This window comes from Nannospalax galili, unplaced genomic scaffold (assembly GCF_000622305.1).
Source record: "Nannospalax galili isolate Female #2095 unplaced genomic scaffold, S.galili_v1.0 scaffold108, whole genome shotgun sequence".
Classification (NCBI taxonomy): Eukaryota; Metazoa; Chordata; class Mammalia; order Rodentia; family Spalacidae; genus Nannospalax; species Nannospalax galili.
In genome coordinates, this window is record NW_008358988.1 from 1004878 (window position 1) to 1023193 (window position 18316).

Here is an 18316-nt window from a genome sequence, read left to right on the forward strand (position 1 = left end):
CCTTGTGGTGATCTGCCACCCCTGACTCTTAGAGTCTTTCAATCCCTTCTGCAGCAGTCCCTGAGCCCTGGGTGGGTGAGGTTTGATATAGGAGTCCTATTGAGGGACACACACACACTGCAGCCTCTTACTCTCTACATTTTGGCCAGTTGTGACTTTCTGTGTCAGTCACATTCTATAGCATGAGGAAGCTTCATTGGTGAGAGCATTAGTATTCTCTCTATTCACTATTCCACTTTGTGAGCCTTAGGTAGAGGTTCCATTGTAGATGTGTCACTTAGAGGTGGGCATCTCTCAGACACTTATTCTCTGTGTTTGACCAGTTGTGGAACTCTGTAATAGTCTACATTTGTTGCAGAAAGAAGCTTCTTTGATGAGTGGTGACAGGTATATTTGTCTGTAAATATAAGGCTGTATATTAAGCATATTGTAAGAAATTATGTGGTCTAAGGATGTGAGAGACAGGGTTTTCACCAAGATCTGTGACCTCTCCAGCCATGTGTATTTGGCTGTGTTTACAGTACCACACATGAGTTCCCTTCATTGAGCTGGCTTTAAGTCCAATTAGATAGCTACTGATTACCCCAAGATAAAAGTGCCAGTACTGCACCAGTAGGTAGTTTGTTTTGCTGGTCATTGTTGTGGTTATTAGGCTTTAAAACTGGGGTTGGACCATTGATTGGTTTTTCTCTGTAAGCAGCTTACATTGTATCCTCTGAAACTGTTAAGAGCTAGTGTTCAGAGAGGAGGCTTCCAGGTAAGTTCCAGCTCCATTGTTCCAGGTCCTGTGTCTGAAGTATGTCCTGTCTTCAGCAATAGGGTCTTACCTTCAAGTTCTGAGAAGTTATCAAGGGCTGTGGCAATAGCCTGTGTTATTTTGAGAGTCTCCTAGACTACCCCAACCAACAACTCAAAGGGAGGTTTCTCCTGTCTAGCACTGTTTCTTGTTATACAGCCTTCAGCTATGCACTCATGTGCAGATGTTGTTACATGTATTTTTTAGTAGGCTTTTGAACTAATATATTTCCTGCTGGTTTTTCACACCATCTAAACATTATTTGTCTCTCCTTTCTCCCTATCTAACCCTCCATCTTCCCTCTCCAGTTTAAATTCCCTCATTTTTCCCATTTCCCCCTTGATAATACCTGTCTCCTGTTATCCCCTTGGAAGAAGGATTTTTTTTTTTGAAACAGGCCTTGAACTCCTGATCCTCCTGCTTCCATCTCCCAAGTGTGGGTATGACAGGTATGTGCCAGCATGCCCAGCTCTGATATCATGGGCACTTCCTTGCCGTCATAGTTTCTCCACCACAGTGATGTTTGAATTTGAGCAACCTCTTATTTTGTGTCGTGATGCTGGTAGTGGGCAGAGTCTCTTTATACCTGTGATAGTTGCTTTCAGGTTGCTGACTCTTATCTGCCATAAATTTGATTTTCTACCATAAGTCTTTTCCCAGGTGAAACCTGCAGACTCTTGAATAGTTGCTTTGATTTTTGCTGGTTTTAGCTATTTGCTGAATGATAGATGCCTCCAGGAATGCTTCTCTGGGCTTGTGAGATGTTTTAATAAGAACTGAGAAAATGGAGCAGACTGCCTGAAAGTGCCTGCTCCGACCTCCATCACAGGGGCTGAGATGGCAGCAGACTGCCAGAGAGTGCCTGTTCTGGCCTCTGTCTCACAGAGATCCTCCTGCCTCTGCCTGGGATTAAAGGCATGCACCTCCACCCCAGGCTCATCGTTGTTTTTGTTTTATTAAGACAGGGTCTCTTAATGCAGCCCAAGCTTGCCTGTAACTCACTATACAGCACAGTTTGGCCTCAAACTCAAAGTTCTTTTGCTTCAGTTTCCAAGTGCTGGGAGTACATGCACCATCACACCTGACCAATTTTCCTACCCTATTTTTGTCTATTTTTTCATCTGCTTGCAAGGTTTGCTTTATACCTGTCCCTAGTATTTCGCAGCTGCTCTTTATATGATCTACTCATTTAGCTTCCTTGTTTAGGAGAATACTTTCAGGGTCCTCTTCCTTCCTCTAACAAATCCCTAGTTTCTCTACTGTGTAGCTGCAATTCTTGGGCTTCCATTTGCTGCTCTTGGTTTGTAGTACTAATGATTTTACTTCTCATACTTTGGTATATTTCATTGTCATGTAGTTTCCCAAGAAAAGTCATGGGAACAATTTTCTGAACCTTTGACATGTCTAAAAATGTCTTTATTCTGCCTTATATTTGTTGTTGAATGTGAATGGATATGGAAAACCATCTTCCCTTAAAACCTTGAATGTATTTCTGCTCCTTTTTCTGAGCACCCGGAACTTCCACTGGTAATTTATGGCATTCTGATTTTGCTGTTGTTCTGTCCTGTTGCCACCTTGTCCCAGGGATTTGTTGTTTACCTTTTCAAGATAACTAGGTTCAGGTATTCAGTGGGTCCTTTCAGGATGGTGAAGTGTGCGTCCTTTAGTTCCAAGAAAGTTAAATATGATTTCTTTCACTAATAATGCATGGGAGCCTTATATATTTTAGTTCCAGAAAATGAATTTGCATTATTTCCCTATTAATTACCTCCCATCTCCCACACCTTCTTTGCAGATCAGGTCTCATATAGCGCAGGCTGGCTTCAAATTCACTATATAGGGGAGGGTGACCCTAAATTTCTGATCCTCATATCGCCACTTGTTAGTGCTGGGATTACAGATGTATAGTGGCACATGTGGGACAGACAGCGTTGCAAACTATAGATCAGCTATATATCACAAATGTCCACATTTGTAGAACTAAAAACTGCCCAGCATTATATACATAATATTCAAATTGGATGTAATACAAAGTGACTTAACATGAATAACTAGGAAAACCCAACTCTTACAGGAAAGGATATAAACACCACTGCTGAGACTGCTTGTTGGAATCACCTGATAAAAGCGAATACATCTTAGATAAAGATTCCAGTAGGTAATCACAAATACTCTGGAAACCAATAGAAAAGCTAAACATTTCAACAAAGCAATAGGATAAGAACCAAATAGCAAAAGCAGAACAAAAACACAGTAGAAGCTCACCAGGTGGGCTTTATTTTAGTTTTTATTATTTTTTTGAGCTTTCTAGCCCATCAGCCCAGGTTGGCCTGGAACTCACTGTATTGCCCTGAGAGCTGGCCTCGAATTGATGATGATCATCCTAGTGCTGGGATCATGGGCTAGAAACGAGCCACCACATTTGGCTTGAGCGTGACTAAAAAAATTTAATGACTTGGCGTGGTGGCATACACCTTTAATCCCAACACTTGGGAGGCAGAGACAGGCCAGTCTCTGAGGTCAAAGCTGGCCTGGTCTACGTAGTTCCAGACCAGCAGGCTACAGGGAGACCCCGTCTCAAAAAGACCAAAAAAAAAAAAAATTAATTACACTTATTTATTTGTGTGTCTGTTGCTGAGTGCATGTGGCGGTTAGCGGACACTTGCAGGAGCCTGTTGTCTCCTCCTACCATGTGATCCTGAGTACGGAACTCAGGTTGTCAACTTCAGTGGCAAGAGCCTTCTGCCTTCTGCTAAGCCTGCTTGCCTGCTGCCTAAGCTTGATGTTAAAATGGAGATGTCTAGGGAAGCAATCAGTGAACTTAAGATAGAACCATAGAAATGATATAATCTGAACCATAGCAGAGACTCTCTTTCCAGAAAAGAGAAAGAATATGCTCTTGGAAAAGTAATTGCTGAAGACTCCTCTCCACAAATTTAACTGAAGATGTAAGAACACTACTACAAACTAAAGACTATTGAGAATCATGAAAAACATCTAGGAGAACAACTGAAATGACTATGAATTTCCCACCAGAAACCACAGAGGCCAGGAGGAAGTAGCATGCTGAAAGAAAAGAACTTGCTCAGTGCAGAACTGTGAGTCCCAGGGTGCCAAGTGACCACAGGAGCATGCACAGGTGGGCAGGGCACGTTGTTGGTAGACACAAGGCAGTAGGGGCCAAGAGTATGCCTGGGTTCTGTGGGTTTGCTTTGACTCACCCCTGCTTGAGCTGGTTGCTCTGCTGAGAGACACTAGAACTGTCCTCTGGCCTGGATGGTGGGGGGAGCAGTAGTGACTTGACCATCCCATGGGAGGCATTGATCATCCCTTTCCTAGCTCTTTGGGTCACCTTGCAGTGCAGTAGACTTCTGAAGTTCTGAGTGGCAGAAACTAATGTCCAAAAGACCAAAAAGAAAAGAAAAAAAAAGAAAGGAAAACTCAGTGGTTTAAATTCTCAGTTGCATTTATTTATTCTTCGTGTGTGTGTGTGTGTGTGTGTGTGTGTGTGTGTGTGTGTGTAGGTCAGAGGACAACTTGCGGGTGTTTCTTCTTTTCCTTCCACCATGTTAGTCTTGGGGATTGAATTCTGCTCATCAAGCTTTGGCAGCAAGTACCTTTACTCACTGAGCCATCTTGCCAGCCCTAAGATCTCTGTTTTTTAAGAGGAGCAAATAAACCTAGAACAAGAATTTCACATTAGGGGCTGGAGAGATGGCTCAGCAGTTAAGAGCACTGGCTGCCCTTGCAGAGAACCGAGGTTCAGTTCTCAGCACCCACATGACGACTAGCATCTGACTGTAACTCCAGTTCCAGGGGATCCAAAACCCTCTTCTAACCTCCTCAGGCATTGCACGTCATGGATGCACTTACATACATGCAGGCAATACACTCATACACATAAAATAAAAATAAAGTTTTGGTTTTTTTTTAGCCAAATCAGTTTATTGGAAAAAAAAATTATTTTAAACTGTTGCCATGGTCTTATGTTTTCCATAGCCTTATTACAAACTTTTCTATCGGGTTATAAGATACATTTTTTTTTTTAATTCACCAGGCATGGTGGCGCACATCTTTAGTTCTAGCACTTGGGAGGCAGAGGCAGGCAGATTTCTGTGAGTTCAAGGCCAGCCTGGTCTGCATAGTGAGTGCCAGGCTAGCTGGGGCTACAGGGAGACCCTGCCTCAAAAAGACCATAGATGATTGATAGATAGATAGATAGATAGATAGATAGATAGATAGATTCATAGATTCATAGATGATAAATAATTTCACATTAGACATTAGTTGCTGCAATAAGCAATAAGCAATAGTTAATGTCTTAGAAGTCAGGGTTCTTTTCCCAGGTCCTCAGGATAACATTTGTTTCAATAGTGCCGGCTGTAGTATATCAGCTGATATGGCCATAGACACTGGATCTTAATATTCGTTAAGTCACAAAGTATGTATTTTTCGGTAGGGATGAACTCATACCATCCAAACTGCCAATAGATAAGAGGGCACTTAGATTTGTCTTTCCCCTCCACAATGCATCTGAAAATTACCAACCACTATAGCTCTAAATGAAAGGAGACCCTTTAAAAGTGACATTTTACCTGAAATTTGTCAAAATGACGGTTTCGTTTTGGGTGTTGGGTTTTTTTTTTGAGACAAGATCTCCCAGTACCCTCAGCTGTCCTGGAATTTGCTCTGTAGCCTAGGCTTGTCTCAATCTCACAGACCTCCACCTACCTCTGCCTCCTGACTGCTGGGATTAAAGGCATGTACCACTGCACTGTGGACTCAAAATGACATTTTTAAAAAGCAAATGTATGAAGCCATGGGGACGCAAACTCATAATCAAGGCAGAGGGTGAAAGATTGGGAGATCAGAGTCAGCCTGGGCTACATGAGACCTGTGTCACGAATAAGCAAACAAAGCAAATACACAGTCATTAGTTCTTTTTTCCAGCTTGATTGTGTGTTGTATGGTCACATAGAGTATTCTATCCTCTTCACCTAATTTTTCCAAGGAAAAATGACTATTTTATAAAATGAGTTGTTGAAATCAAATATTGTGTATCAGCTATTCAAGTTCATTGTTGGTTGTTTGCTTTGAGGCAGGGTCTAACTATATAGCCCAGGCATATTCACAAAGATCCATTTGCCTCTGCCTCCTGAGTGCTGGGGTTAAAGGTGTATGTTGTTTCCCCCACCCCACCCCTGTCCCCCAGTTTACTATTCTTAGACGGTCAAAGTTTAGGAGACCACCTGTATTGGCATTTCCACACACGCATGGAAATGGCAATCTCAGTGGGACAGGGGAGAGAGACATCTCAGCAAACCTAGGCCATTTCCCACAGTCTTAATTTTAACATAGTAAAGAAAGAAAAGAACTTTTAAACAAGAATTCCCTATCCAAAGAAATTATCATTTAAGAGTAAAATAGAATATTCTTGGTTAAAGGAAAATTGTTGCTGACAGTCACCTATGGAAGACTTGCTAAAGAAAGGATTAAGCACCTGAGTAAATGTAAGAGGCTACGTTCTCCTTAGGTGGTCTTTTTGGTTTCTTTGTTTTGGTTTCTGTTTGTTTTCTAGACAATGTCTCATAGTATAGCCAAGGATTGCCTTAAACTTAGAATTCTCCTGCTTCGGCCTCTTGAATGATGGGATTATAGGTGTGTATTATCATGCCCAGTTCTTCTTGAGTTCTTCAACTTGAGTTTGGCTGATAAAAGCAAAACTTCTAACTTTGTCCACGTGTGTACATGGACTATGAGACAGCTATAAGAAGTGAGAGAAGAAAAGGGCCAAGAGTAAATGAACCTGGGTCTGGGAATGTAGCTCAGTTGCAGAGCACTTGTCTAATACGTACAAGGCTCACATTGCGGTTCCCAGTACAGGGAGAAAACAGTAAGAGCTTTTTTGTTGGTATCACAAAATTGTACCCATGGGGGGATGTGGACATGGTTCAGTGAGTAAAATGCTATCCACGTGAACATAAGGAGCCCCTGAACCCATGTGAAAGGTGGGCAGGCATGGAGGCCTCCTGTAATCTTACCATTCAGGAGGCAGAAACAGGAGATCCAGGGTAAACTGGCTAGTTAGACTAGCCAGAATTTGTGAGCTCTGGATTGGATTTAGCAAGAGACCCTGCCTCAATAAATAGAGGGCAATCAAGAAAAATACCAGGCATCAACTTTGAACCTCCATGGGCACACAGAGGAATATACACACTCCTCTCAAAAAAAAAAAAAAATTGTACCCATGGGGTTTGCATTTGAATTTATAGAGGTAATTGAGTGATGCCATTGAAAGCAGAATTTGTGACTTTTCCTAGAGAGCAGATTCTATGCCACACTATATAGGATTTAATTTTAGTTAGGAGGCAGATGCAGGATCAAGAGGAAAGTCTAGGCCACCACCTGGTTGGACTTTCATAAAAGAACCACAGTTGCAATAATATGCTCTATAAGTCTTATAATATTAAAAGTAAATAAGGTTGGAGATGGGGAGATGGCGCAACAGAGTGCTTGCTGTGCAAGCATGAGGATTTGAGTTCAGATCCCCAGCACCCAGGTAAAAGCCAGGCATGGCAATGCATGCCTGTAAACCTAGTGCTGGGGTAGGTGGGAAACAGAGTTCCCGAGGACTCCCTGGCCAGCCTGTCTAGCCAAAATGGCATACTTACTGTAGGTTCAGTGAAAGACCTTGTCTCAAAAAATAAGATGGCGATTAAGAAAGACATTCTGAAATCAACCCCTGACCTCCATATACACCTGCACAGATGAGCACATATGCACATATACCCCACACTAAAGTAAATAAAATGAGGGGAGTGCACCTTGAAAACCTAAATCGAGAAGAGGTTATAGTGGCAGGATCATTAACAGGTCAAGTGGCCTTCAGAGCACAGAAAACGAAGGAAAAGAGAAACAACAGTCAGCTCACCAAGGTACTGTGTAACAGTACTGAGTGTCCCTAACAACACAGCACGAAACAGAGCAGCACTGATAGAACTGAAAGGAGAAATGGACACGTCCGCCATTGTTAGTGCACCTGAGTGATCCTTTTCTGAACCAGGTGATAAACCCATTAAATAGAAATCCAGCAAGTATACACAGGTACTACCACCATCACCACCACTGATAGAGCATCTCACCCAACACCAGCCAAATACACATTCTTTTCAAGCACCCACAGAGCTATCAAGATAAATCTTATGCTGGCCATTAAACAAATCCCAACAGATTTAAAAGAACTGAAACTATGTAAAATCTGACCTCAAAATAATCAAGCAAATCAGTAAGTATCACAAAGGTAGCAAGAAAATCTCCAAATACTTGGAAATTGGAATTCAAACAACATACTTCTAAATAATTTACAGGTCGGGGAATTTCCCTTTTTTTTTTTTCCTGTTCTTTTCTTTGGAAGGACACAGATCTTTCAGAGGTGTCGGTTCTTCTTTCCAGTACTGGGGATAAACCCAGGGTCTTAGATATGCTGGCATGTGTTCTACCACTGATCTACACCCCCAGCCCCTTAAAGGAAATTTTAGAAGTGCATTGAACTACAGAGAAATAAAGTTGCCACTAAAAAGAACTGCTGAAAGGGAAATTTATTTATGTTTTTATTGACTTTTGAGACAGAGTGTCACCATGTAGTCTTGGCTAGTCTGGAATTCAACTACATAGATCTTCAGGTGAGCCTGGAACTCACAAAGGATTCTCACCTTTGCTTCCCCAGGGATTACAGGCATGGACCACCATGCTTGGCTTGATAGGGAAATTTATAAGACATAAATATATATATTAGAAAAGAATTAAAAAATGAGTGGTGGTCATGCTTGTAATCCTTCTTAATCCTAACACTTGGGAGATAGAGGTGGGAGCATTGCCATGAGTTCAAGGATAGCCTGGGCTACAGAATGAGCCTTGTCTCCAGGAAGAAAAGGAAAGACTCAACTTCAGCTCTCATTTCAGGGAACCAGAATAAGAGTGGAAGAAGCCTAGAGCAAACGGAAAGAAATAACTGTTGAAGCAGAGACCATGAAACAAGACGCAGAAGCAGTAGAGAAAACTAAAAGTTCATTCTTGAAAAGATCAGTAAAATCAACACACCCTTAGCACTGACACAAATTACTGAGTCCAGGAATGAAGCCACAGAGTGTCAGACCATCCTCAAGCTTTTAAAGGTGCTGCTGTCACTCTGTATACATGGATTTGGCAACGAAGGTGAAAGGAAGCATTTCCTCAAAAAATACAACCTCCCACAGCACACCAGTCTGAAATAGATAACTTGAATACCCTTAAGTTTTAAGGAAATTTAATTTTCAATTTACATAAATCTCCAGATTTAGTTGTCTCACTAAATCTACAAAATGTTTCAAACAGAATTAACATTTCTGTGCAGCATCTTCCAGGAAATGCAAGAGAGAACACTTGTAGCCAGTATCACCCTGCTGCTAAAATTAGATAAGGACAGGGCAGAACCTAAGAGGGAAACTGTAGACCAGAGTCCTCTATATCGAAGTTCCTAACAAAATCTTTAAAATAGAACTTGGCAATTTATAAGAGATATTTACACTATGACCAAGGAGGGATTATTCTGGGTGTTCAAAGCTGATTTGCTAGGAACCTTTGGTTACTGTGACCTATATATTAATGAGCGGAAGAAGAGAAGATATCATTTGATGCTGAAAATCATTTGGCAGATTCCAACACTTCATGTTCATGCTTCTAAGAAAACTCACTAAGCTTCATGAAGAACATCTGTGGGTTGTTTTTTTTTTTTAAATCTATATCTAACATACTTAGTGTGCCAACTCTTCTGCATCTCAGGAGTGTATCGTAGTGAAAGATGACTGGTAGCAAGATGTTCCTGACATATAAGTGCATCCAGCCTTGGGATTCTCCACTGTGTAGCTAGGCAAACCCCTAAGATCACACTTTAAAACACAGCTGAAATGTTATTATATATTCCCACTTCGTAGATACAGATGCAAAGTTTTCAATTCCTCTAAAGATGATTAAGTAATGTAGAGATGTAATTTTCAGGGTTTTTTTGTTTTTTGTTTTGTTTTGTTTTTTTGAGGCAGGGTCTCCCTGTAGCCCTAGCTGGCCTGGAACTCACTATGTAGAGGGTCAGGCTGGCTTTGAACTCACAGAGATCCACCTGCCTGTGCCTCCCAAGTGCTGGGATTAAAGGTGTGCACCACCACGCCCGGCTGATTTTCAATGTTTTAGTTTGAAATTATGGCATTTTGCTCCAAATCATAAACATACCCATGATTTTTTTAAAAATCAGCCTGATTCTTGCGGATATGTGTTCATGTACCCTAAAAGGAACTTGGTAAAATGGCCTAATTTTAACTTCTCTTCACAGGAATACATCAAAGGGATCTGTGAGCCTGAACTAGAAGAGAAAGAATGTTACCCCAAGGCCATGCACTGCATTTTCGTTGGGGCACAGAGTCTGTTTCTGAAGAGCTTGATTCAGGACACTTGTGCTGACCTCTGCATTCTAGACACTGGCCTTCTTGGCATCAGAGGAAGTGCTGAGGCTGTGGTCATGGCTAGGAGCCATATTCAGCAGTTTGTAAAGCTCTTTGAGAGTAATGAGATGCTGCCCAGCAGTCAGAAAGAGTCAGAAGTAAAACGGGAGTTCAAACAATTTGTTGAAGCCCATGCAGACAATTATACAATGGATTTGTTGATTTTGCCCACTTCCTTGAAGAAGGAACTTTTGGCTCTTACACAAGGTGAAGAGAATCTGTTTGAAACAGGAAGTAATAATGATGTTATTGAAATTGAAGATGCTCAGCCATCAGAATTTCCACAGAATGCTGCCACAGGACTGAATGTTGCTAGAGATGAAATTGCTTTACAGGATGAGGCAAGGAACAAAGCGGGGACCCCTGTTTCTGAGCTTACGAAGCAGATGGACACAGTCTTTTCTCCTTCGCCAGATGTGCTTTCTGTTCCGGTAAATGGTCTAAGTCCAGATGAAGAGGCGCTTTCGAAAGACAGAGTTTGTCACAAAAGGAGATCTTCTGACTCGGAGGAAAGGCATACCAAGAAGCAGTTCTCTTTGGAGAACCTTCCAGAAGAAGAGCTTTTACATGATGGTAAGGCATCCACTGGAAATGAAATCATTGACCTATCTGAGGCTTCTACCAATTCTTCCAGTCTAAGCCCAGATGGAAAAGACACTACAGAGGAAATGGAATATAACATCCTTGTAAACTTTTTTAAAACCATGGGCTATTCCCAAGAAATTGTTGAAAAGGTCATTAGGGAGTATGGGCCTTCCACAGAACCATTATTGCTGTTAGAGGAAATTGAAAAAGAAAATAAAAGGCTCCAAGAAAACAGAGAAGTTTTACCTGTCTCTACGTATCCAGGTGACAATCAGACCAAAAGTAAAGGTGTTGGTAGCAGCATGAATGAGCTTACAACAGATTGTATTCCAAAGAAAACTCAGAGTCACACACAGCAAAGTATGGTGGAAACATTTTCTCAGTTACCAATCAAAGACTCTAAACCATGTACCTCAAATTGCAAAATTAGTACTTTCAGAACAGGACCCGTAGAACAGAAACATGAAACCTGGGGTACAAACCAGAGCTACAGTTCTCCTAGAGACCTTGAGACTGATGGCCTCTCGCCTTCTGTTGCCTCCTCAAGTCCTAAAGAAGTCAGTTTTGTTTCCAGGGGAGCTCTAAGCCACCAGCAGAAAATTCCAGTTTTTCCTGAAAATGGTTATCAACATCAAGCAGAACCCTTGCTTCCAAACATGAAACCTGCCTGTGAAAATCGTTCGGGATGTTGTAGCTCTCCTCAGGCTAAGCCAAGTCATCCACCTCTTTGTCCCCCATTGCCACTGCCCCAGCTGTTACCTTCAGTCACTGATACACAGTTGGCGGGATCTTCTGATTGCATTGACTCCTCAGTTACAGGGGTTCAAAGGTTTCGAGATACTCTAAAAATACCCTACAAGCTGGAGTTAAAAAATGAACCAGGGAGAACAGATCTGAAGCATATTGTTATAGATGGAAGCAATGTAGCAATCAGGTAAGTCCAGTCTGTGAAGTTAAACAGCGTGTGTGGGAGCTGCCCTGTGCTCCTGTCCTCTGGATCTGAATTCTTACTGGGAGAGAGGATCAAGTAGTTAGAAAGTTTTGCCGTCCCCTCTTCCGCAGCTTTGAGCCTCTGCTTCACAGTGTCCTGTGGCCAAGAGATGTTATCTACTCACATATTGCTCTGTGATAGGCAGAACAATGTGCTAAATGTATTAGACTTTTAGTATTAAGTAACATTAGATACAAGAGTAGAGCTGCTCTTCTGTTGGGGAGGGACAACAGTGTCTTGCTGGCCTAGAACTCAGAGATCCTCCTGCCTCAACCTTCCAAGTGCTGGGATTAAAGGTGCATACCACCATGCCCAGCATACTAAATCATTTTTGAAGATCTTATTTTTTTTTATAGTTTATTTTTATGTGTAAGTATATTGCCTACATGTGTGTTAGTGCACCCATATTGTGCAATGCCTGCAGAGGTCAGAAGAGAGTGTTGGATCCCCTAGAACTGGAGTCATAGACAGTTGTTAGCCACCATGTGGGTGCTGGGAATCAAACCTGGTCCTCTACAAGAGCAGCCAGTGCTCTTAACCGCTGAGCCATCTCTCTAGCCCTTGAAGATTTTAGTTTTAATTAAGAGTTTGTGTGTGTCTGTAAGTCTAGGGGAGAGGTTTGCACATGAATGCAGTGCCTTACAGGTAGTTGCAAGGTACCTGATGTGGGTGCTGGGAACTGAACGCAGGTCTTTGAAAGTGTAGCCAGTGCTCTTAACTACTGAGCCATCTCTCCAGCCCCCCCCCTTTTTTTCCTGCTAAATTTTTCATTGGAATCTACAAAGAAATGGGAAACCAGGGAAGTATGATGAGCCTCCGTATGTGTGATCTCTTGTCTTCTTGTCTTCAGCAGTCCTAAACCTGACCAGTCCCATTCCCTCTGAACTCTCACCTGCTTTAAACCTATTGTGATATAATTTAATTTTTCTCTTCCTAAGTATTTCAAGATGCTTTGCTACTGTTTTCTGTAAATCATTTATTCCTTGAGGAAAGAAGGGGTTCAGTGCTTCTTGCTAACTGCTTTCCCCGGGGCAGTGAGAACTCATTCACTCCTCTCCTTTCCCCTAAGGATGTCCCATCCTTTTTTTTTTTTTTTTTTTTGGTCTTTTGGAGACAGGGTCTCCCTGTAGTCCCAGCTGGCCTGGAACTCACTATGTAGACCAGGCTGGCCTCAAACTCAAAGAGAGCCCTCTGCTTCCTGGGTTCTAGGATTAAAGGTTGATGCCACTAAGCCCAACCATAGGATTGTTTTGGTTTTAATTTTTTTGTATAAATTTTAGATGGTATGTTTATATTTTGCTGTTAAAAAAAAAAAAAGGTAATGCCAGCATTTCAGATGTTAAAAATTTGGAGACTTCAATTGGGGATGTAGCTCAGTTGGTAGAGTGCCTGCCTAGCATGCATGAAGCCCTAAGTTGTTTTTATTTTGTGTTTTGCCTGTGTGTAGTTAAGTATGTCCCATACATGCAATCCTTACAGAGACCAGAAGAGGCCATAGTTAAGTGTGTCCCATACATGCAGTTCTCACAGAGACCAGAAGAAGCCATCGGATCCCCTGGAACTGAAGTTATAGAAGGTTGTTAGCCACCACGTGGGTGCTGGGAACCGAACCTGGGTCCTTTGCAAGAGCAGCCAATGTTCTTAACTGCTGAGCCATCTCTCCAGCCAAAGCCCTGATTTTTTTTTTTTTTTCCAAGCGTCATATAAGCTGGGTGTGGTGGCCCATACCTGAATCTCAGCACTGGAAAGTCAAGTAAAGTTGAAGACAGAGAATAAAAAATGTTGTATTCTTTGTCCTCGTTTCCACATAAATACTATTTATTGTCATTTTGTTTTGTTTTTTGGCAGTTCTACTGGGGGAACCCAGCAAATGACCCACAGCTGCATAGATGTATCTAAGTAAAAATGTAAAATGCCATTGCAGTCACCCGAAGCCTGAGTCAGCTCCAGTTCCTCATTGTTAGGAGGTCTCCAGCCAGTGATGATAATAGAGTTTCAGTCATGGTAGTGAGTAATGCTGATCTTCTTTCAGAAACTTCTATATGTAGAAAGATTACCCAAATTGATGTTGAAATGGTAAGAACACAGATTAAAACTGAGACTGAGCAATGATAAAGAGGCTTGTGTGTACATGTATGTAGGTCTGTGCGCATGTGGTGGCCAGAGGTCATATCAGGTATCTTCCTTTATTGCTGTCTACACGCCCCCCCCCCCCCTTAAACAACTTTGAGAGTAACTTGCATCTCTTGAGTCCATGACAGGATGGTTTACATCTCCACTTCCTCCCACTGTGTCCTTAGTGGTCCTCCCCGGGCATCGTGACCCCTCTAAACATGGCAGGTATTTCCTAACACCCTGTATAACCACTAGTTATCACTTAAAGGAAACATGCAAACTCTGTGTGTGTGTGTGTGTGTGTGTGTGTGTGTGTGTGTGTGTGTGTGTGTTTTGCATGGGTGCTGGGGATCAAATCCAGATTCTGTGTTTACAAGGCAAGCACTTTACCCACTGAGCTATCTCCTTAGTCTTTGTTATATTTTTTGAAATGTAATTATTTCCAGAGGATTTCACTACCACTTTTTCTTTTTTTGGTCTTTTTGAGACAGGGTTTCCCTGTAGGCCCCAGCTGTCCTGGAATTCACTGTGTAGACTATGCTGGCCTTGAACTCACAGCAGAGATCCGCCTGCCTCTGCCTCTGGAGAGCAGAGAGGGAAGAGCGAGTGCTGGGAGGGAGTAAAGGCGTGCGCCACCATGCCCAGCTTAGGGTATGATTCTTTTAATTTACTGATGTTTCTACTTAAGTGCAACAATTTTAAAGAAGGCTCTGTTGCCCTAAAATACAGGCATGCTTAGATAATAGATTCATCTGGAAGTGTTTGTAATTAAAATTAATCCTTATACTGAGAAAAATTGCTAGAAGATGAAGGGTTTTACTTTGAGTTGAAAAATACTTTGGGTTTAGATGTTCATGGTGCTGCACAGTACTATGAAAATACTAAAGGTAGTTGGAACAGTCACTTTGAAATGATTGTATAAATTCATCTCAAAAAACTTTAAAGGTGGAGAGGATCAACTCTTGAACAAAACTAGTTGTCTCTATATTAAGTGTGCATTCAGAATCCCAGCACTCAGGAGGCAGAGCAGGTGATCTCTGTAAGTTCAAGGCCAGCCTGGTCTACATAGCGAGCTCCAGGCCAACTGAGGCTCCAGGGAAACCCTGTCTCAAAAAGCCCCCCCCCCAAAAAAGTGTGCATTCAGTTAGTCTAAGCTCTCTTATGATAAGGGGTTTATTTGTGTCTTCTGGACACAGATTTCCCCTAGCAGCTAGGGCCCCTTGGCACATGAAGGGCATTCAGTGAAGATTTTCTTCTTCTTCTTCTTTTTTTTTTTTTTAATATTTTATGTATTTTTATTTTATGTGTATGAGTGTATTGCCTGCATGTATGTGAGTGCACCCGTGTCGTGCAATGCCACAAAGGTCAGAAGAGGGCTTCAGATTCCCCTGGAACTGGAATTAAGATGGTTTGTAGCTGCCATGTGGGTGCTGGGAATTGAACCCAGGTCCTGTGCAAGAGCAGTCAGTCATCCTTAACCTCTGAGCCATCTCTCCAGCCCCATTGAAGATCTTCTGATAAATGAAAGGCTAGGACTTTTTACTGGCTTTTGCCACCCGTTTGTAACTTCATGGTTGCCATTCTGATCGTCAATTTAGATTACTTAACTGAGACCATACCTTTATTAATTTTAATTTTTGGCGGTGCTGTGTGAGCTCAAATTCTCATGCCTACAGATGCTCTACTCAGTGTCATTCTCAGCCTGCACTTTATTTTTTAAAATGCAATCTCCATGCCAAGTTTTTGAGTCAAGAATTATGTGTAACTTACATAACATTAAAAATTTTGTCCAGGATTGCCCCTAGATTTGGGGCCATAATGTCTTTCCTGTGTCTCCTGCCACAGAAGTTGAGGTTGGGATGTTCAGATGCTAACCTCATTGGATCACAAAGTCATGGCTACATAAATGCTTCTGAATGACCCTTACCCATTTGATCAACTAAGTGGGAAAGTAGTTAGGAGGATATTGGAGGCGTTAGACAGTAGACTCTGTAGCTGTTAACCACCCTGTAGCAGCCCTGGCCCGCCCTTCCCTGGGTTGCTGTTTGTGTGGTTCGGTTTGATGTCTGTAGCCCATACATACTGTGAGAAATTCCAAAATACCTACTTTATGCTGCTGCTGCTGTGTCTTCACTTCGTTTTCCCCTTTGTCACCATGAACTAGTCAGGTGATGAGTCAGTGGAAATGTTTGTGGTGTCTGGCCTGACATCACAGTGGCGACTGAAACCCCAGCTTGAGAGCACCTGACTTGTCTGGTTTGGTGATTTTCTGTGTAGAAAGGGTTTGCCCCTTACTTGCTAGAACTGTGCATTCTAACCATCGTTATTGCTAGTCTCTGTAGCAGGTTCCATGACTATTTTTATTAAGTGGATGCTGAAAGGAAGTCACTCTTTTCCTGGTTATTTCAGGAAGGGTTTCCATTATTTCCCCACACTGCTCTGTCTGGTTTGTTGATTGCTGTGAATTGTTACTTGATATAGTCACCTGATTCTCCTCTGCTTAAAACATGTTGACTGCCTGCTATAATGTGAAAAATAGCCAGATGATTTAACTGCTTCTAGTGGCACGGAACAGGAGTTCAAATCTCCCTGGAGAGCTAACAAACCTACTGTGCTAGATAGCTTTAATGTCAACTTGATACACCTAGGTTGAGGGAGCCTCAGTTGGGGAATTGCCTCCATTGAACTGGCCTGTGGTCATGTCTGTGAGGCATCTTCTTGACTGTTGTGTGATATGGGAAGGCCCAGCCCACTGTGGGTGGTGCCATCCCTGGGCAGGTGGGCCTGTGTTGCATAAGGAAGCAGGCTGAGCAGGGGAGTGAGCCAGTAAGCAGCATTCCTCCATGGCCTGTGCTCCAGCTCCTGCCTCCAGGTTCCTGCCCTGAGTTCCTACCTTGGGCTCCTGGATGATCTGTGACCTGGGATATGTAAGCTAAAAAAAACCCTTTCCTCCCCAGATCGGTATTAGTCAGAGTGTTTTGTCACAGCAGTGGAGGAACAAACTAGGACACCTTCTCTTCCAGGCTCAGAGCTGTTTCTCCTGCATTTGGAGTTAGGAGCCTCACACTTCAGTTTCCCCAAAATAGACGGTATTATAGTCTATACACTTTGAATATATACTCTGTCTAGGTCAAAGCAGACCACTGATCTGCCCTTCCTGTCCACCAGCCTGATTTGATTGCAGGGACTGAGGCAGTAAGAATTAAATATATTTTTTCCCAGGCAGGGTACTAAACTTGAAAGTTCTTACTGGGCCATATAATATTATAACAATAATTTGGCTCTACTTGGTGCTGAGGTTCAAACTGCAGACCTCACACACGGTATGCTGGTTATATCCCCAACCCTCTTGGCAAATCTATATATTCTCTAGCCAGAATTTTGTATCACTTTTTATTTAACTCTGGAGACTTTTCAGAGTATGAAAAATTATGTGATCTTATCACAGAGAACGCTTTGAAAACTGGTGTAGAATTAGTGTGTCTAGAAATTCTTTCCTTTCTTAGCTTGTAAGGGGCCAGGGTGACAGAGTTCCTCTCTCTGCATTGGCCTCCTGGGCCCTCTGTCTCCATCTGCTGCTACTGTTATGTGAGTCAGCATGAGCACTGAACGGAAGGAGATGAGCAGGCGAGGTATGTGTTGTGCAGGATGGTTTATGAGGCCTTTAAGAAGGGTTTTGTGCCTTACCCTCAAGGACCATCTTTTTTTTTAAGTTCAAGCATAGATTTTATTTAAACATTGGAACATCTCTTTCATAAGAAAATCTTACCTATCTGGGCACTACAGAAGGTAACACACCTTCAACAGTTCTTAGAGAAAAGAAAGTATAGACATTTTGGTAAAGAGTTGAGTAACAATTCAAAAAATAAAAAGGAATTCAGAGATAGAAAATGCTCTAAGAGGCTCAGTCCTCAGAGGTTGTAGAATGTTGTTTCACTTACATCAATGTCACGTTAGGAACTGGGTTTTTGAGGACTAAACATAGGCACTCTAGGTTTTTCTAAGAACCAGCAGGTCTTAATTTTGTATCTTCGTGTTGGAACTAATTGACATTAACTTCAGGCTTATCCTTGCTGTTAAGTAGAGTGATGATTTTTTTAAAAAATATTTTGTTTTTATTTTACATGTATGAGTGTATTACCTGCATGTATGTAAGTGCACCCATGTCGTGCAATGCCTGAACAGGTCAGAAGATGCCGTTGGGTCCCCTGAAACTGGAGTTATAGACAGTTGTTAGCCACCATGTGGGTGCTGGGAATCCAGTCCCCAAGTGATAACTTTTCTTTTTTTTTTTTT

The 18316-nt window shown here is 42.1% G+C and overlaps 1 protein-coding gene across 3 annotated transcripts in view; it reads left to right on the plus strand.

Moving 5' to 3' along the window:
• Positions 1–18316, plus strand: part of N4bp1 (NEDD4 binding protein 1) — a 49656-nt gene that overhangs the window by 14090 nt on the left and 17250 nt on the right. For all 3 annotated transcript variants that reach the window (XM_008822622.3, XM_029558395.1, XM_029558394.1), the window contains exon 2: positions 10161–11848. In XM_008822622.3, coding sequence (XP_008820844.1) covers positions 10161–11848 — 1688 coding nt within the window. The remainder of the gene's footprint in view (positions 1–10160; positions 11849–18316) is intronic.